This window comes from Falco naumanni, chromosome 12 (assembly GCF_017639655.2).
Source record: "Falco naumanni isolate bFalNau1 chromosome 12, bFalNau1.pat, whole genome shotgun sequence".
Lineage (NCBI taxonomy): Eukaryota > Metazoa > Chordata > Aves > Falconiformes > Falconidae > Falco > Falco naumanni.
The window spans coordinates 16,071,934-16,090,742 of record NC_054065.1 but is presented as its reverse complement, the minus strand read 5'-3'; the positions used below and the strand labels follow the sequence as shown (position 1 = coordinate 16,090,742).

The 18,809-nt window shown below is 41.4% G+C and overlaps 1 protein-coding gene across 1 annotated transcript; it reads right to left on the bottom strand.

Moving 5' to 3' along the window:
• Window positions 1-2,043: 2,043 nt before the first annotated feature.
• On the bottom strand, window positions 2,044-18,793 carry LOC121096052 (solute carrier family 4 member 1 adaptor protein). The gene is made up of 14 exons (XM_040611551.1): window positions 18,143-18,793; window positions 17,332-17,515; window positions 16,494-16,616; window positions 15,638-15,698; window positions 14,634-14,773; window positions 14,340-14,500; window positions 13,519-13,588; window positions 9,597-9,786; window positions 8,689-8,800; window positions 7,859-8,090; window positions 7,042-7,116; window positions 5,982-6,052; window positions 3,687-3,759; window positions 2,044-2,413 (listed from the first exon to the last, which is right to left on the bottom strand). Exons 1-14 carry the CDS (start codon window positions 18,674-18,676, stop codon window positions 2,364-2,366), a joined length of 2,076 nt encoding a protein of 691 aa, XP_040467485.1. The 5' UTR covers window positions 18,677-18,793; the 3' UTR covers window positions 2,044-2,363.
• Between the last annotated feature and the right edge of the window lie 16 nt (window positions 18,794-18,809).

Sequence of the window (18,809 nt, the reverse complement as noted above, 5' to 3'; positions counted from 1 at the left end):
AGGCCCTCTGCACCCACAGCGGTGAGCAGAAGTCCCCTGCAGACCCCTGGTGCATCCTGAAACTAAACAAGGCTCTGGAGAAGGGCTAGAGAGTCTGTGAAACCTATGCGGTCTGGCGTTTTGAACGGAGGGGCAACAGCCTTTCCTTGGATTAGGCAAAGATACGCTTCTGCCAGAAGCAGGAAGCCTCAGGCTGCCCAGATGCTGACAAAAAAAGCTAAATATGTTGAAGATTACAGGCAGAAGGAAGATGCTGTTTTGCAGGTTGAGCATATAAAGTAAAACCCTACAAAATGCCAAGCTGCCGAACTGTTTCAGATTCTCTGTGGGGTAAAAACTGGGTGAGCTCCATTGCTCCAACACAACCATTGTGAGAACCAGAGGAGTTGTACGGTTATCCCTTCTTCCCAGCTTCCGACACGCCCACCTGCAACTTCTCCACGAGGATGCAGCCACTGCCTGATGGAAGCACACCAAAGGACATGTGACCCCGGAGTACAAAACTAGCATTTCTACAACTTTCCTTGCCACTGTATCTTTGTGCCTGGAGTTTTACAATCCCTCAGATGCCCTGGGTGACCCTTGGCTTTACCACAACACAGGCACAGGGACAACTGAGAGCCATCCAAGGGACTGGGCACCACTCCCACCCCCCCCGGTTGGTGACTGTTTAGGTGAGCTGATGATTCATGACCATGGTACTGAGTTGGGGTCTCCAGGTCCCAAATCCTACCACTACTTAAGCACTGCTTAGAAGTTAAAGGCTTGACTTCAAGTGCAGCAAACAGAAAAAGATGCATTTTTCTCCAGGAGCCCAGGCAGGGCTGCGCAGGGACAGTCAGAGCTCTGGTAGCCCCTTGGTGGCCTCCTTAGAGGGGTCCACACTCCCCACACTCCAAACAGGGTTTGATCTGCAGCCTCAGAAAGTGTGTGTGGGGGGGCATGAATCTGCCCTTTGCTTTTGTTTAATAACTTCCATTCACATTTAAACTTCTGTTATTCATTCCATTACCTGTTAGTAAAGAGTGTTTATCCAAGTTATATCCACACTTTTATGGATGTGTATTTAAATTGTAATTCTTAAAATATATATTATTCACTATGCATATGCTATATATAAGTACATATAGGAAGTGCATCCATGAACAATATTTACAAATACTTGTATCCTCCTTCAGACAGATATACTCATATCTGAGACAGAAATGCCGATATTGTTATACTTGAGCACTCCCTGGGTCAAAGGAAACAGCTGGCCAGGCCCCCAGAGGGTGTACTGGGATCAAATGAGCCGGACCATCCTGGAAATTAAATGACAATCAATCACAGAGCAGTATGGAAATTGATAGGGCCTGGCCTCGTGGTCTGTGGAGGCTGCCACTGCTGTGGCAGGAGGGGGCTTCCTGCACTGATGTACCGCTGGGCAGGGGGAAGAGGATTAGGTCCTTCCAATAAATGTTTGCAGCATTGGCACCTCTTTATAAAATAGACGCCTCTTCATGCGGTGTCTTTATAGTCACAGCTCTAGCAACCTTTGATGGCAAGGAATTTCATACCCCAATTATACAGATGTTCAATACTATATCGGTGATAAATTAAGAGCAGGCATGCCTTAAATTGATTAAGATGGTGCTTTGTGTCGTGACAGAAAAAGAACAGGCTTTGTAAGCTTTTCCAGGTTTTCCTTCCATCATTTCCTCTGTTCCCCTCCGATTCAAGACGAGCAATGCCAGCCTCTTCACTTCTTTGGCATTTCTACACCTTTATGACATTGTACACTCACCATTTCCAGTCAATGCCATACCAAGTATTCCAGCATCTGCACAAGGAAGAAGCAAAAGCAATTTTCTTTTCAAATTAGACGTTTTTTCCATAGGACAGAAACAAAACCCCAACACGTGCCTCAAGTTTTAGATTGCATTTACCATGTCGGTACTTTCAAACAGCAGCCACAGAAGCAAACCAGTATGTTTCTCATTTTAATTGCATAAAACCAACACAAATAAAATTTATCAAGCCTATAAGTATGCAGAGGTGTTTGGGTTTTTTTAATCCTTTTTGTATACTTTTATTTACAAAAGGAAAAATGAGCCTACGGTTTCAAGCCAAATAAAAACGATAAGGCTAAAAGTGGAAGAAGTGGCAGAAGAATGCATGAGCTTTTACTTTTAAAAAAGTAGCTGAGAGACAAACAGAAGACACACAGACACAGGGAGAGCTAACGGCCAGAGTGGCTGCCGATGCCCTTGAATTTGGTACAGCGTCTGAAAAACAGCTCTTTCATCCTCCGCTTAATGTGCAGTGGAAGAGTCCAAAATAGAGTCGTCCTTCAAACCTCAGACACACTCTGGGGCACTTGAAGCTCAGTAGCCATATTTTTCATTGAGATGAGTCTTGCCATCACCGCTTTGACCTAATGGACAAAGAGGAAGAGTTGCATTATTCCCCCCACCTCATCCAAGATAACTGTGTATCCAAGTATGAAATAGTCTCTAGGTAGCACCAGTCAAGACAAGTACAAAAGGGATAAAAAGTCAGACTGAATATTATAAATCAAAAGAATTTGAATTGTACTTATAATTCTTCTTAACCTTACCAACAGTGTCAAGATTACATCATATATTCTTGTTTTGCTTTTGGTTGTTTTTTTGTTGTTGGTTTTTTTTTTAATTATTGTTCTTGTTGTTTTGTTGGATTTTCTTCTTTTCTGGTATCCTCATTACACCAGCTTAGAAGATAAATTGTCTCACCAGCAGGCAAAGACAGAATACCGAGCTCCCTCTTATGGACGCAGCTCGCTTGGCCATCCCAGATCACACACTCGAGTTACTACACTGGGTATTTTGTTCCAGTGGATTAATATGCCAGAGAAGTGCAGTCTTTTCACTGAAGGATGATTCACCAGATTACAGTCCTCTTCAGTGAAATTTATTCTAATTTTTCTTACTCCCTTTGGAGCCTACCAATATTATAAGATTTTATATATTAACAATGACAGCCTTACAAAAATTGTAGTAATGAACCTACCAAATGAAAGCTAAGCTTTGAACTTAATACGAAAACGTCAATGCATGAAAATTAATTTTCCATTTTAGAGAAACCGAAAATTCATTACACTGCTTAAGAATAGTCTCACTTAGCTAGAAACACTCAGGAACTAAAGTAAAAGATTTGTTCAACTGTAACATATAGTGGATGTGTTCATCGATTATACAGTGCCTTCACCAAAGTGCCACCACAACCTCTCTCCAAAACACATGACCCAAAGTCTGTATTCCAATGATTTTTGCCAAAATTTGCAAAGACTTTCAGATTTCACAGTTTTACAAAAACTGAGAACACTAAGATTTCTGGAAGATTTATCCCTAGTGAAAGTTGGAGCTTGTCTTTCAACGAGATCATCGTATCGTTATGTGTGGATGGAGTTAGCACTCAGGTGTTACAAAACAGAAACACCGTAAGTTTGTTTATCTGTCCATTGACATGAAGCTACTACAGATATGGTCTGTATTTCACTGCAAGAGTTGCGTGGCCATACAATGAACATAGTGCATAACATGCCAGAAAACATCAGGTTCTGGCTTAAGTACTCGATTACTTTTTTTCTCAAGCAGTTACAAGGACACCCTGACTACTTAGTAGGTCTTGAGTTGTAACACTAAAAATGGTAAGGAAATGGTTCATACCTGGAGGAGGAACCCATATGCAGTAGTCTGGGTCATCATCTGGGTACTGTGAGGAAAAAAAAGGTTGTTGGACCTGCAAAAGGAGAAAAGATTTTTAAGGTGCTGCACCCCTCCATCAATGGTCACAGCAGCTCAATCTCTCATTAATTCAGAGACAAGCATTGAAAGGTGAGGGTTATTTCTACAAGAGTCAGAGATGAAAACAATAGTACAGAGGAAAGAAAAAATATCAAACCCTCAAATAGCTCCACTTTATTCCCAGTAGAGTCACAGAATAACAGAAATGCTAGTGAGCTGGGACCTCTGGAGTTCATCCAGTCCAATCTTTCCCTCCAAACAGAACCACTGCCAACTGCCCACTTCCGGACAGTTTAATCTTATCATCCCGATGTTTGGCAGTATCATTTGACACAGAATTTGTTTATGCAGGGAAAAGCTTTAGAGTGGATTTTCAAGAAGTGCTTTACTGATTTCAATGCATAATCCCACTGAAAACTTAAACCTGAAGTTGACTGTCGACCTGGAGTATATAAAAGTTCATGCTGTTACATAAAGATAACTTAGTTTTTCAAAAGAAAAGAAAACCAAATTTTTTCAGGTCTCACTGGCATCACTGAAATGTCTGAAGCAAACCAAAACAGATCACTTGCAATGCAAATGTTGACATAGTAACATCTTTTTGTCCCTAGATTTTTAAGTTTTGCCACATCAGCATAACTCTCTCAACCATTTTTGTTTTCAACAACTGCATATAGCTATCAAAAAATTCTAGAGTGCAAGACTTAAGAGCTCAAAATGTAGTCAAGTTACTCAGCACTGATTTGCATTACCCTGTAGTATCATGACACAGCCTTAAGTTATGCAGTTGAAGCAATTTTTCATTCCCTAAAAAATCCTTCCTTCCCCAAATTAAACTCTAAAACAGTTATTTTGGAAGACTAATGTTTTCCAAAACATTATAGACTTCAGAGTTGAACAGTTTTTAAATATGGCTTGTGAACAGTCACTTTAAAATTGTTTTTCCAGTTTGACACGACTCAAAGCTATTCCTCAGATATTAAAAGAGGAAAAAAAAGAGCTGACTTCTGGTTGGTATTTTCCATGCAAGATCTGAGCCCAAAGGCAGAGACAGCATGTGGAAAAAGTGATTTGTGATGGGAGAGAGAATACAGCAAAGCCATCTGGAATTTGGAGAATGTTCAGTGTTAGAGTGAGCTCTGCGCTGATGAGAGGTGCTGACTTGACTGCCTCAGCATGAGAAGCTGCCTTGTTCTCCTGTATTCATAGAAATGGTACAACTTGGGCTTTAACAGTATAAATTTACTCTTGCTTTCTTTATCAACATACTTCATAAGCCAGCAACAAAAGACAATTGTAGAGGCTGTGCCTAGCTAATCCTTGGGTCCTTCACCCAAGTCCCCAAGGACTGACAAGGTGACAGTAAGCACACATAGGCTGCAGGGAGTTAAGTTTCTTTAACTAAGCGATGCAGGGCTAAAATTAGACAGCCACCACGAAGAAATTGTCATAATGGTCAGAACTCATGGTCCACCAAGTACAGTAATCTTCTTTGATGGCAGTCAGCAGAATGGTGGGATGCACTCTAAGGGGAAGAGCCTCACAATAATCGTTAGGCTAGAAGCATGCTGCCAGAGAAGTTCCTTTTGAGCTCCTGGAAGGCAACAATTGCCTGCATTCCAAAATGTGCAAGGCTCATATACTTTACATTTTAATATAAAATCTTATGCACAGGAGGAACAGTCTGGTACATTCACACAAATTTAGTAATAATTTGGTTGCAAAAGACAATCTCTAAGACTCATGTCCTCCCACATCTTACAGAGAAGGATGAGGTTAGACCATGGCAATACAGACTAGCTACAACTTCAGTACAGCGTGTTCTGTGTCAGCCAGTCCATGCTTCCTAAGTTACTCTCCAAGGAAAGTTTTGCAGTGACATTCCAACACCCAGAGAGCACCCATGTTCTACAACTTTGTGATACAGGAGAAGCAACAATTAGCAGAGGCTAACTGCCAAGTGAAAAGGTGAGAAAAATAAATTTGTGATTTAATTGAAGGCCTCTATCATGCTTGAAATGCTGTGTTTTATCTTTTTATTGGAGACACCAAAATCTGTGTCCAATGGTAGCGTGTGGTTCTACATTTGGGTCTTAGTCAGCAGGAAATCACTTCCGACTCCAAGTCATACTCAAATTGTTACTATTTCACTAAAAAAGAGCCTACTAGATAATTTCGTGAAACTCTTAAGATACAGGAATCAGTTTCATGACTGACCTTGCCTGAGTTATTGATTTTCTTAACTTTCTCAGATGTTTCTTCAGGTTTCTTATACTCTGCCTTAGATGCTGGGAAGAAAAAAGACTTGTATTATGACACATCACAAAGACACATTCAAAAGATAGCTCACTGAAACAAAATTCACACTTCAGACTGCTGGACATCTCCTTGTTTTTCATAGGTTTATTAACTTAGATTTAATACACTGTCAGTCATCTACCTGAACGCAGTTTAGTAAAATTGTCTATTTGGGATTCTGCAACACACTTTAGTTAATGTTTCTTTTTTAAAATATATTATCTACCTGTAATCACTGCAGTGATTGATTTAGAATGAAACAGTAGGAAATGTACAGGACCAACATGGTTTTTTTATTAAAAAAAAAAAACAACCAACCACAAACCAACCAAAAAAACCCATTCACGCAAAAGAGAAAGAAGTATGTTTTGTTTTTCTGCCACTTAAGCCACAAGAGTCTCAATATGTCATGGATTAAGTCTATGGCTGAGATGAGGAGGACGGGACGACATTCTTTAGTCTGAACTATGAAAAAATAGAAAATTCACACAGATCTCCATGTTCAGTACACTGAACAGTCTTCATTTTGAGGATCTGATTTTTTTTTTGTGTACATGTAGGGGGTCATATGGGTCATTAACAGATCATTAGCTAACATTATATAGTATTTATCACTATAAAAGAAAGTTCTGTTTGGTAGTGCTAAGAGCTACTGCAAGAGAAAAAGGAGGGGAAAAAACATGTTTATACTCCTAGATTAAAATAATTTTTCTTCTCATCTCATATGATTATTTTTTTTTAGAACAAAGGATCTCAAAGCAGTTAATGGCTATGAAAAGCAAGGAGAACTGAAACATAGCTGAAGTGACCTGTCCTCACCATGTACTTACCACTTCCTAAGCAAAACACAAACTTTCAATTCTAGATTTCTACAGGCTCTAGATTAGGCTTCCTTCTGCTCAGAGAATTCCATAAGTCCTTTAGACAGTTTCTAAACCCACATGCTACTGTACAACAGAGTCTAAATCATACTGCTCACCTTGAGATTTCTCCTGTGAGGGTCCCATCCGAGATTCATTCCTTAGTACCTTTGGCTCAGGCAGAGAACGAACCGCTGTAACAAAAACCAAAACACAGAGCGAGGTGAGCACTCTGCAGTAACCCCGACGAGCACAGTGCTAGCATCCCTCAAAGTACAAGAGGGAACTCTTAGGAAGAGCTTGTCTCCGAAGTCCTCCAAATTATTTCGTCCACCAAGTCCATTGCAATACCATATTAAAGAAATACTTGTGAGTAGTTAAAACATACTTTTCAAGAGCAACCTGTCCAGCATTAAGACAAAAAGTTATCATTAGATTTCTGGCATGAGGTTTTCAAATACACCAAGCTGATACAGAAAATGAGGGAATGGAGATGAACCACACAGATACTAGAAAATACCTCTCCATTATCGCTTCTTACCATTATTTTTCCTCCTTACAAATGGATCTGAAGCTTTACACACATTTCTTTTCTTATTAAGTTACTCTCCCTGCCAACAACACATTGTAGTTGTTTTCATATGGAAACTCAATCTAATGAAAGCAGGGCTTATCAGAATAGGACCTTTCTTGCGTTCAGGAGATTTCTTTTATTTCAGCAAAAGCGTGGAAAACTGACTGCCAGGCAGAATTTCAACCAGAACCATGTGAAACTCAGCTGTTGGCATACAGTCTCTGAACTCATGGCAAAAATCAGGGAAAGAAAAGCTGCTGGACAACCTGTGACTCAAATGTTAGGAAACTGACATAGCTCTGAAAAATTCAGCAGTAACAGTCTCAGCTTCATTACTAGAAAAATCAAAACCAATAGTTTACCATCCTGAAGGGATTCTAGATTCTTGTTATTGCAAGGAGAACCATCAGGAGCATTAGTTTCTTTTCCTGTTTCTTCCTCTCTTGTCATTTTCATTTCCAGGTTTGATGCTCTGCTGTTTACTGCATCTACTTCTTGCTCCTCCTCCTCCTCCTCTTCTTCCTCTTCTTCTGGTCCATCATCTTTCATCTTTAACAAGCTTTCAGGGACGTCTGGACGCTTAACAGGCAACTTCTGTGGGAGAAAGATGTGCATCAGCGATAAGATAAATAGAAGTTGATGTCACAGATACTCATTACAGGGGAAAGCATGCATATTACTGTCACAGAGACAGCTGGCAAGGAAACACTCTCAGGGTGAGGGATAGTTAGATTTTAAGGAAGAGTTATTAGTAGAGATGGAAATTAAAACATATGTCCAGTCCATAGACAAGGAGGGCAGCCTTTTCATAAGAGGGACACTGGAAACTGAATCAATCTTGGATACGATCTTAGCTGTAAGATCAAGAAAAATAAAAGACAGCTGAGGACCTGCTGCTGAGCGACAGCCGTGGTCCAGCCATATGTCCCCAGACCGCCTCTACTTAATCCACCACGTGCTGACCGCAGCTGTGCTCCTGGAGACTGGCTGTACAAGGGCACAGAACAGCAACTGCTGGCAGCAAACAACATCCAACAGCCACTGTTTGCTGCCCTGCGCACCTTCCACTGCCACAGGCTTGCGCCTCCACGCTGTTGCAGGCATGCGAGAAGACAGTTGCCACCTACAGTCTCCATAGCTGGAGAAGGTGTCTGAGAAATAAACTCAACTCACAGCACTGAGTTCAGCTTACCCCTAGGCTTCCAGTTTTCAGCTTGAATTTGCTCCCCCCTTTCATTGCACCAAAGAGAGGTAGGGTCATCTTTTTAGGCTTGCTCTCTGCTTGCAGACTGTAACTCCCACTCCTAACAAAAATTAGATACAAAGAAAAACAGTTTACAAAGTATCAAACAAGTCCTATATTTACAAATGCAAGAAAAATCTGCAAATTACAAGTGGATATATAAAAATCCTTAATTTCTCTCTTGTTTGCAGCATTCCAAGGAAGCAGCTGCAGGAGACTACTCCTCCAAGCTAAACACATATTGTAGGATTCAGACACCTGCCATAGCAGGAAGCAATGAATAAATAAGAAAAAAGAAAATCTGTATCACAGACACTCCTTCAAATTCAATTTGCACACACACACTTTTATATATATGTATATATAAAAACACACTCAGGGGCCAAACTTCAATTTAAGTAAATTAATTAAACCTCTAATCAAGCTGACACTAGCAAACGATGAACCCAGCACACACCCTCTTGAATGAATGAACCACTACACTTGACTTCCAGGTACATTTCACAGGGTGTAAGTGGCTTTCACGTTGTATATAGTACCTGCAAAATTCTTCAGTTCCTGTTGGATGCAGGTTGGAGAACAAAAATAACGAAAAAAGCAAGACACTCTGCTTTGAATGCCTTCCCCCTCTCATCTTCCCAGTGCGGGCTTACACCACAACACTGGAGTAAGTGGAGTATCTGCCTCAACCATAGATGCTGCATCAGCCAAAAGGCTCAGCAGCTCTTTAAAAAGATGAGCCAGATAGTCCAGAATGTCCTGCTTTTGGAAAGCCATCTATTGACTTTGCTTGCACAACTGTCCATGGATAACAACAGTGGTGAAGCTAACTACTTTATACTTTAGCCAAGACTTACTGGGGCTTCAGCTCAGGGAGTTCTGCCGGCTTGACAAGCTTTATTAATCCTTTCAGCCTTTGTTGCTCTTTCTTTAGTTCAAATGACCGCAAGTGAAGCTTCTTTCGTGCCACACTGTCCAAGGTGCATCCTGATTTTATTTCAGTCATGAATTCATCCAAGGAATCTTGAGCTGCTGGCTGGGACTGGACTAGGCAAGGTAAAGGGAAGATACATATTGTTACAGGTGAGAAGATGAGAGCTATACTCATCAAATCCTACCTTTAGAGAATGAGGTATGTAGAAACAGCTACCCCCTATGCAATTTTCTGTTGAATGGTGAAATAATGGAGGTTGTTAGCCCTGGAAAGATGAAAGCATTTCTCCTAACAAAAGCCTGACAGCAAACTTTAATCCACTTATATAACAAAGCCTCTCTTAAAACTGAATGTTTCTTTATGTCTAAGTGTCTCTGTTCACCTCACTTCAAGATCTGCTGTCCCTAAAAAAGTGGCTTACAGGTTCTTTTTGTAGTCACAGACTAAAATAAACACACCTACAAAGAATCCCACACCACTGCAAGGGGAATTCCATTGTGGCTTTCCTGGAATGTTTACGTAATAACATTTGCAAAGCTCAAAATGAATCAACACATGATACTGCCTCCTACCCCAGGACAACTGAGTGCATCCAAGAACAGTTTCACATGTTAGGCCAATCACACAAAATTTACCTTTGTTTTGAATGGATTTTCTAACAAGATAACAACTGCCGTTTACTTGAAAAAGAGTAACAACAGTCTTTCTATACTTGAAAATTTTATTTCAAATATTAATAATTCTATGCATATTTGACTGATTAAAATAAAACTCAGGAGGAAAAATTAAGGCTCTAATGTCTAAGAAAAATAAACACAGAATTATAACATATGGATTTCAAATAACTAAACAAAAAACCCAGAAAACTCCTTTCTTGGGCTTGAACAATGCTTCAGAAGTTTTTACATGGTGTTCAAAAATAACTTGGGAGGCGAACAGGAAAATAATTGTTAGAATTTTAACAAGCTTTGTGACAGGCAGTCTTCTGCCTTTTAATATTATTATATAAGAAGTGGCAAACCCCACATTTGCTGCATTATAAACATTTGCACAATGTACATATGCACAAGCATAATTATGTGGCCAAGGAGCTATTTTCAGTTCAGCTCGAGCTAATGAAGTAGCACTTAAAATTTTAAATGTGTTCAAGTAAAATAATGTTTGTTGTACATAAAAAAAATACTGTATTAGTTATGTATATATAAATGTATACATACAAATAAAGTATTAACTCAGGTTTACATGACTTAAATATTGAAGTCTGATAAGACTCATGTTTACAAGTGGACTCAATTGAAAAGGGTATTTCTGATCTAAAACAAAATACAGTTTACAATTTGCAAATACATGAAAGCCACCACAGTAACTGTTCAAAGATATGCAGAATTAAGAGGCTTCAAAAGGTAAGTAACAGTTGTAGCATCTCCCTCCACGAAAACATGATGACAAAATATGTCACCGAAGACATTCAGATAGAAATACTCTTTTTTTTTTTTCGTCACCAGTATTTATATGAACCAAGACAAAAAACATCAATGAAAAGCTACTGTTAACAAAATGGTTAATAAGTCTGAAACACCCCGCAGGCAGGAGCTGAGCTGAAAGATCATTTAATTTAAACATCGCACTTCAAAGATACAGTTCGGTGTCTGGTCAGATAATTCAGAACAATTAAAGGTACAGTTCCACAGCTCACTTCTTTAGCTGTGCAACAGTGTAAGTGCTTCAGTCAGTGAGTGATCTTCAGTAAGTCAGATCACCCCCCCTTGCAAACACAATTCTCTGCTTGATTCCACCAGCAGTGCCTGCGATCGGGTAGTTCAGCTTACAGGGTTACTGTTAGCATTTGCTACCTGCTGCAGCAGTTTTCCACACTATTGAAGTAAAATTTGACATTGCCAGGAGGTAAATCAATCATGGCTATTATACTTTACGTTCCAGTGAAAAAAGGCTATAGCGCTATTTACTGCACCATCAACTTATTGATAATTTTCTTCTGAACAGGCAACCAAAGATGAGACTGAAGAGCTCTATGTATCTGATTTTCATTCAGCTGCACCAACGAGAGAAAGACACCAAGTCAGTCCCTCAGTAATTAGTCCTGAAGAACGCCAGAGAACAATTTGTGAACCTCTACTGCAATTTTTAGACAACCACTTAATTTCTCCAAGTGCTTGGTAAGATGTGTTGCAATTTGGCTTGTCATTCACTCAGTCTCTCTACACCCTTGCCCTTAGGCTACAAATAATCATTTAGAGCAAGCAAAAGTGCGCTAAGGTTTCACAATGTACGTAATGCAGCAGCCCTACCAGACTGCTCATGACAGTGTTAAAAATCATGCACCATCAGTACGCATGCTCATGGCTTACACTTATGTTCAACATCTGTGATTAACCTGAAGCATCCAAATAAGAGAAACCACAAGTATCCAGAAAACGCACACAAAGTAACTGATGATGCAGTATTTGCTATGTTCAGTTGTGGCCTAGGTCTCAGAAATTCCCATGCGACACTGAACTACTCCGTATTGCAGTACGTGCTGAGACTGCCATTTTTCCAAGGCTCTAAACTAGCTGTGTAACCAGTTAAAATTTACCAAACCATCACAACGTATATCAAATCATATGATGTTAGAAGTCTATAAATGAACTGATTCTTCCTGCTCCCGGCCTCTACTACATGATTTAACAATCTTGTTGAGAAAACAGTGTCAACAGAAACAAAAGGCATCGTAACATATAAAAGCTTGGAATTGTATATGTCTGACAATATAAAGCGTTAGCTTCTCTTGCTAGTCAGTTGTTAACTACTTATCAGAACAGTCACGCTGCAAACCAGTCCTTCAAATGCACTGAACCGACCCATCAGAACGCTCAGTGAAACAGTACTGCTTTCTGAATAGCGATCTGGCATAATCAATCGCCAACAAAAATGTTGATACAAATGAGTCTTGGTGTGGAGCTGAATTACTAGAAACAGACATATCCGTACGATGCACAAAAGACAGCCCAGCCTGCTGATAGGCTGCTTGGAGAGAAACTCTTCGGACAAACTGATGTTGCAGCCTTCATTAATGCCAACTCTGTCAAAAAGGTTTGTGTATGAAAAACCAGCATAAACACATTTCCTTTATGCCTGCCTTTTATTCCACAAGACATCATCAGTAACAGAAAGCAAAATGCAGCTGTTTGTATAGTATGCTTTTAAATCAAACTCACTACCAGATACAACCACCGCTACGGAAAGGCTCTGCCTTCACAGACAAAGGCATAATCCTAGAACCTGAATGGCACCCTTATAAACTAGCATGTTTGCTGAACATACAGGCTAAGTGTCAACTGCTTTGGGTCCACATTTCTTTTCCCACCTTTCCTTTTTAAGGTGCATTTGCTATGACAGAAGTGTAATAAAAAATACTGTCTTTTCTGTCAGCTGCTTGCTCTTCTCTTATAAATGGTTTTGGAGGGAATGGAAAAAAAAACAGTGTTCCTCAAACCAGGTCAGTTTCACTAACATGGGCAGATAAACAAATAATGCTCACCTTCTTGAGCTCCAGGAGCTTGTACACTCACCTTCTTACCTTAACTTAGATGTTGCTTTCTGCTTTTTCATTAGCAGAAAAAGCCACATTCATTAGCAAGCGACTATACACACAGAGTACATAAACTATTGGATGATGAAGAGTGTAAGAACCCTTTCCAGCTGACTCAGTGACCTGCACATCTTCCTACCCCTTTGTGAAAATGGGCACCAAGAAAAAAAGTACTTAAGGCAGAAATCTGTAAGATACATTTCCATCTCTGTTTTCTTTATGGAAAGCACTGCAATCAAACTTCATGCCTTACCTTTTCCTGAAGCTTTTAGCTTCTCCGTTATCTCAGAAAGCTCACTTTCAGCTTCATTTAGCTTTGTGACCTACAAAAGAACAACGTGTTTAGCAGACCTTTTAATCTTCTTAAAACGCCCTTTTAAAAGCTACTCAAATATCCTACCAAATTACCTCCATTTTTCTACTTCCGATTTTTGGCCAGGAGTGTCTGAGCTGAAAAAATTATAGTCTAGATTGTTCCTAAAGAACTTATCAATCCTTTCACATACTGTTCAAATAACTTTATTTCTGAAATACAAAAATATGTATAATGCTCCTGCAGTAATGTTATACCACCACCATGATCCTCCGACCCTCCCTATCCCTGCTCCCCCACACTCTATTGTCTGTGTAGGACTTTTAGTTGTCATATGCCTGTCAGTCCAGGCTGCTTACTCCTTGAAATAGAGTGAGATTTTTCTTTGGAATGTGCCCTCTGCACTTGAAGGCTTTCAATTATTTTCTGATGCTTTAAAACTACTTTAAAAGAATCCTGCTCTGGCATCTCATTTACTGACTGCCATGATTCACCAAGCAGAAGGCAATACTAGACAGGCAGAAGCAAGGTAGCAGGCTTCTGTTAGAATAAAGCAAGCAGTATTTCCAGGTATTTATAGATATCATTCCCAAATCAAAACCCCATTATTTTATTCTAACTTGGCCAACTGAGAGCTAAAGATCTGCATGATATCAGAGCTGAAGCTAACAGAGAAAGATCAGGAAATATTTTTGATTTTCCTTCTTAGTAATAATACACACAAGAGAATAAGTCTGGCATGTCATAATAATTCTTCTTACCAGGGAGTCGTAAGTCTCTGGCTTTTCTTCTATTTTACCAGCTTTTTTCATTCTGTTCAGTCGTTTCTTTTCTACAGCACCAGTTCGATCAAGGAAGGTGTCATCATCACTGTCATAAAAATCCTCATCTTCCCAGTTCTTTGATTTCCTTTTTCGGGATACTAGGAAAGGTAAGGAAAAATGCAAGAAACGAAATTATTTGTATGCCACTGAGCAATAAAACAAATTCAAGATAATCTCAAATCCCTAGTTCAGGGCTATTAGAACGATCACAACGTTTGACTAGTTATTCACCTGCTTCTTGCCTCAGTACTCCACGAGCGTCAAGTAGCCTGCAAGCTTCCAGTGCACACTGTATCATTGCTTCCTTCTTCTTTCCTGAATGGAGAATCTCTGCCACCAGCTGCTTCCCTGATGCATCATCCACAGGCAACCTGTTCAGTTTGAAGGATCAAAGAACAGCCCAGATATAAACAGCTGTTCAGGGACTCTACTCAGATATTTCTTTTATCACATCGGCGCTGTTCTTCCCATTTCATTTGTCGTTTTTTGCAGGTTAAATATTTTCACTTTTAATTTCATACAGTACTAATCAAAACACAAGCATGGATTTCCTAGAGCATGCCAGTAAATTTTTATTTCACTAGACCAAACAATAATGCTTCCTATATTCATTCCATCAGGAATACAAGAAGTTAAAACATCAATCCCTGAATCATTTTAAGCACCAGTATCTTGCATCCGCGGAACACTAGTAACAAATACTTTCCATGCTGAAGCAAAGGTTTCTTATGAAGCATAATCATTGCAGTGTTGTACCTACCCGTTTGAGACCTATCCTGTTGACTTAATTTCCACCTCGCCTTCTTGTCTTGTAAAAGAAGGTTAGTGGCCTCTTGCAGAAACCCATCAAAAAATGCCTCATACCATAAAAGAACTGAAATTGAATACACAGTAGAATTTTTTTCTCTCCTCTCTCCCATTAAGAACTGAAAGATAGTTTCCTACTTTCTTCTCTCTTATTCCAACTTCACATATTTCTCAAAGTAAGGAAAACTGAAAGAACCTAGACCCTTGCTTTCCCGATTTTCATCTCTGTAAACCAAATACTGCCAGATGAGAAAGAAGCGCAGACACTAGGTGCTGATCCTTCAACTCCTGTTTCAGTACGTGGGCTTAGGTCTGATTTCAGCTAGCCTCCTTGCCAAGTATGATAAAACACATAATTCCTTCAGCTTTTGTTTGTGAATCCAATGAAGCCAGTTTCTATGTACAAAAGTAAATGGAGATATACATACTTGATCCTGCATAGCCAGCTATTGTGCCCACGATCATCATATTCATATTCTAACTCTTCTCCTAAAGAGGAAAAGAAAGTTGATTCAGTAACCAAAAATGAAATAAGCAGGAACAATCTTCACAGCAGAGAAGAATGTCATGGTTAAGCAAAAAGAGATAAAATATGCTTGTTACATATCAAAGACCTAAATTTGCCATTTTTTCTTGTTCAAAGACCTAAATTTGCCATTTTTTCTTGTTTTGTAGTACAAAACAAACAATCTTGCCTCTGTATGTATTAAAGCAAATGACATTGAAATAACAACAGTTTACAACCTGGATTCACAGATATTGTTTATCTTGAAAACAAATTTTTCACTTTAGTAAATAAATGAGTCATCTTTAAGTTTCACTAGCAACCATCAAAAGTTATGTCCTCAATCCGGTCCCCGGTATGTACACCCCCCACCCCCCCCCCCCACACACACCTACCCACCCCCTCTGCCGGGGTCTGGGGGGGGAAACCAAGCAGCCGCAGATGATTGCCTGCCACTTCATCTGCGCGCCGGCCCCCTGGTTAAAAAGTTTGAGGACCCCTGCTCCAAAGGAATACAAGGTGTCCTCTGCAACTCCTAGTTCAGGAATATAACTATATCTCAGATACACAATGGTGAGTTAAGTTAAAAACCCACCAAACAAACCCCAGTCACTCCCCTCCCCATCCCAAACTTGACCAAACAAAAAACCTTACTCGCAAGGTAACAGAAAAGAGTTAGCTCCCACACCTTAATTCCCAAAGAAAAGCATGAGCACAAATGTCAATTTCAGTAAATAAAAAATTTCTTTAAAAATAAAAAGAAAAACGAAAAAAAGTACCTTCTCTGTCAAAAAAGCCTTGTAAGGCCTTCCTAGGATCTTTCATATAGAAGGCATCTTGTACATCCTGAAAATCAATAGCAATAGGGTTTTCTTCAGCCTCATCCTCCTCAGCATCCTCCCCTAGAAGATGACATACAAAGAAAAAATGGTGAAATATTAGAAAGGCAACACCATATATCTTAACTTTCATTAGTTTGAAAGAAGTAGCAGCTCTATCATCCTAAAATTATTTCCCTTAACTTGAATATTATTTCTGCACGCAATAAAAAAAAAACTTGCTTATTTTTTGCTATTAGTTATTCCATTTCAAGATACAGTTTTGCAAATGAACTTCACTGCAGTTTTCACTCTTTCAAGGGTTTACGTGCTTACACATTTCCATTCAAAAAATCAACTTGTTTTCTACTGAAAAGCTCATTAATTACAATTTATGTAGCTTAAGATCTGGACTTCCTGTTTAAATTTAAAGACAGTTATACTGCATAAAAGTCTCGAGCAATTAAATTTCACCTCTGGGGCAAAAGCGTGGACATGATCACAGGAACAAAACACATAGCATTAATCTAAACTCTAGTTTCACGGCCTTTTATAGGCATAGGCAAACTACATTCTCCCACTTAAAAGGAGCTCTAGCACACTCCTCACCAGATAGAAGCCTGCCTTGCTACAGCACCTTTTTTTTTTCTTTTAAAGAAAAAAAAGATTAATTTGTACTTGAGAACTTCCACTGGATTGGACAGTTGGCAGCCACCTAGAAATTCAACCCTAGTGTTCACTGAAAACTGGCTTACAGACCTTCCAAGGCATATCAGCTGATGTGTACATCATCACTTACCCATTCCCCACGAGCAGCTCATATCACTGTTCTGACTCCTCTCAGTTCTCTCTTCTTTTTCGTCTTCTTCATCAGAGTCCTCTCCCAACATTGTCTTTTCTAATTTTGCTTGCTGCTGCTTACGCAGCGCCTTCAGTTCAGTCACAGTTAGTTCCGACTCAGACTCCTGGTCCTCTTTGGGTCCCTACATCAGAAACACTAACTTAGCAGAAGTGTGTTTTTTTTTAAAGAAAAAGAAACAAGTATTTTCATCCCACATGCAGATAACATACAGTAACATAAACAATTCATTACAGTGCTTGTCAAAAGCGAAATTATTAGACCATTTGTTATGGCTTGCTTTCCCAAATACATTAGTTTTAATGCCCTTTCCAAAGGGGAAAGGAAGAAAGGATTGTGTACTTGTAGCCAGACCAACCTCGAATATAACTGTATTTTAAAGGCAGGAGGCAAAGGTTCCCATTAGTGCCATGTGGGAGACTCTGACGAACCAGCAGCTTCCGAAAAGCACGCGTGGGGCACGCCCAGTGCTCTTTAAGTTCCTAGTAACCAACGCTGCCCTTGTTCTCAATGAACCATTCGCACACGGCGCTCTGTCGCAGCGCGATGCCTTCGGCACTCACCGCACCCCTGCCGCTGCCGAACCCCCAAACCCACCAACCCCCCCGGCGGCGCCGGGCCGCCCCCGCAGCACGGCACCTCGGAGGGGCCTTCGCCCCGGGACTCCGGGGGATGCGGCTGGGGCCGCCGGGTAAATCCCTGAGCCTGGTCCCGGGAAGCCTTTACCACAGCCCCGCCGGGGCCGACCCACCTGCAGGAGGAAGAGGCGGGAGCTGCCGCCGAAGCGGAGCCCGTGGCCCACCCGCACCCGGCAGTAGGTGCGCGGCGGCACCCGCGCCTTGTTGAGGAAGGTGCCGTGGGTGCTGCCCAAGTCGTACACGTAGAAGCCGGCGGCATCGGCGCCGTTGGGGCCGTCGGGGGCGCAGCCGGCGCCGCGGTACTGCAGCACGGCGTGGTGCCGCGACACCGAAGGGTGCTCCAGGGCCAGGGCGCAGCCGGGCAGCCGCCCCACCAGGAACCAGCTGCCGCCCTCCAGCCGCACCGAGCCCAGCGCCACGCCGCCCTTCAGCACCTCCAGCCCGTAGCCGGCGTCGGCCGGCGGGCGGCTGCCCCACGGCGGCTCCTCGTAGCGCGGCGCCGCCGGCGCGGCTGCAGGGCGGGCGGGCGGCGGGCTGGGCCCCGGCTCGCCGCCCTCGGCGGTGCGGGGCGCGGTGGGCAGCGGGCGGCTCGGGCGCTTGAAGGCGGCAGGCTCAGTGGCAGCCTCCGTCTCCATGGCCTCCGCCATCTTCCAGGGTCCGCTGCTAAATAGAGTCCTCCGGGGACGAGCGCCGTTGCAGCTGCGGTACCGAGGGTAGGGCGCGACTGGAGCGTATCGCGCCGCGGCCCAAGGGAGCGCTGGGGGCGAGGCTGGGGGCGAG

What these genes read in the sequence shown, in the direction of transcription:
- LOC121096052 (XM_040611551.1), bottom strand. Translation starts at nt 18,676, where the DNA reads ATGGCGGAGGCCATGGAGACGGAGGCTGCCACTGAGCCTGCCGCCTTC. An exon ending in CTCCCTGAGCTGAAGCCCCA is followed by an intron (nt 8,801 to 9,596) that starts GTAAGTCTTGGC and finishes AATTTTTGTTAG; the next exon opens with GAGTGGGAGTTACAGTCTGC. An exon ending in TGAAAACTGGAAGCCTAGGG is followed by an intron (nt 8,091 to 8,688) that starts GTAAGCTGAACT and finishes TTTCTCCCACAG; the next exon opens with AAGTTGCCTGTTAAGCGTCC.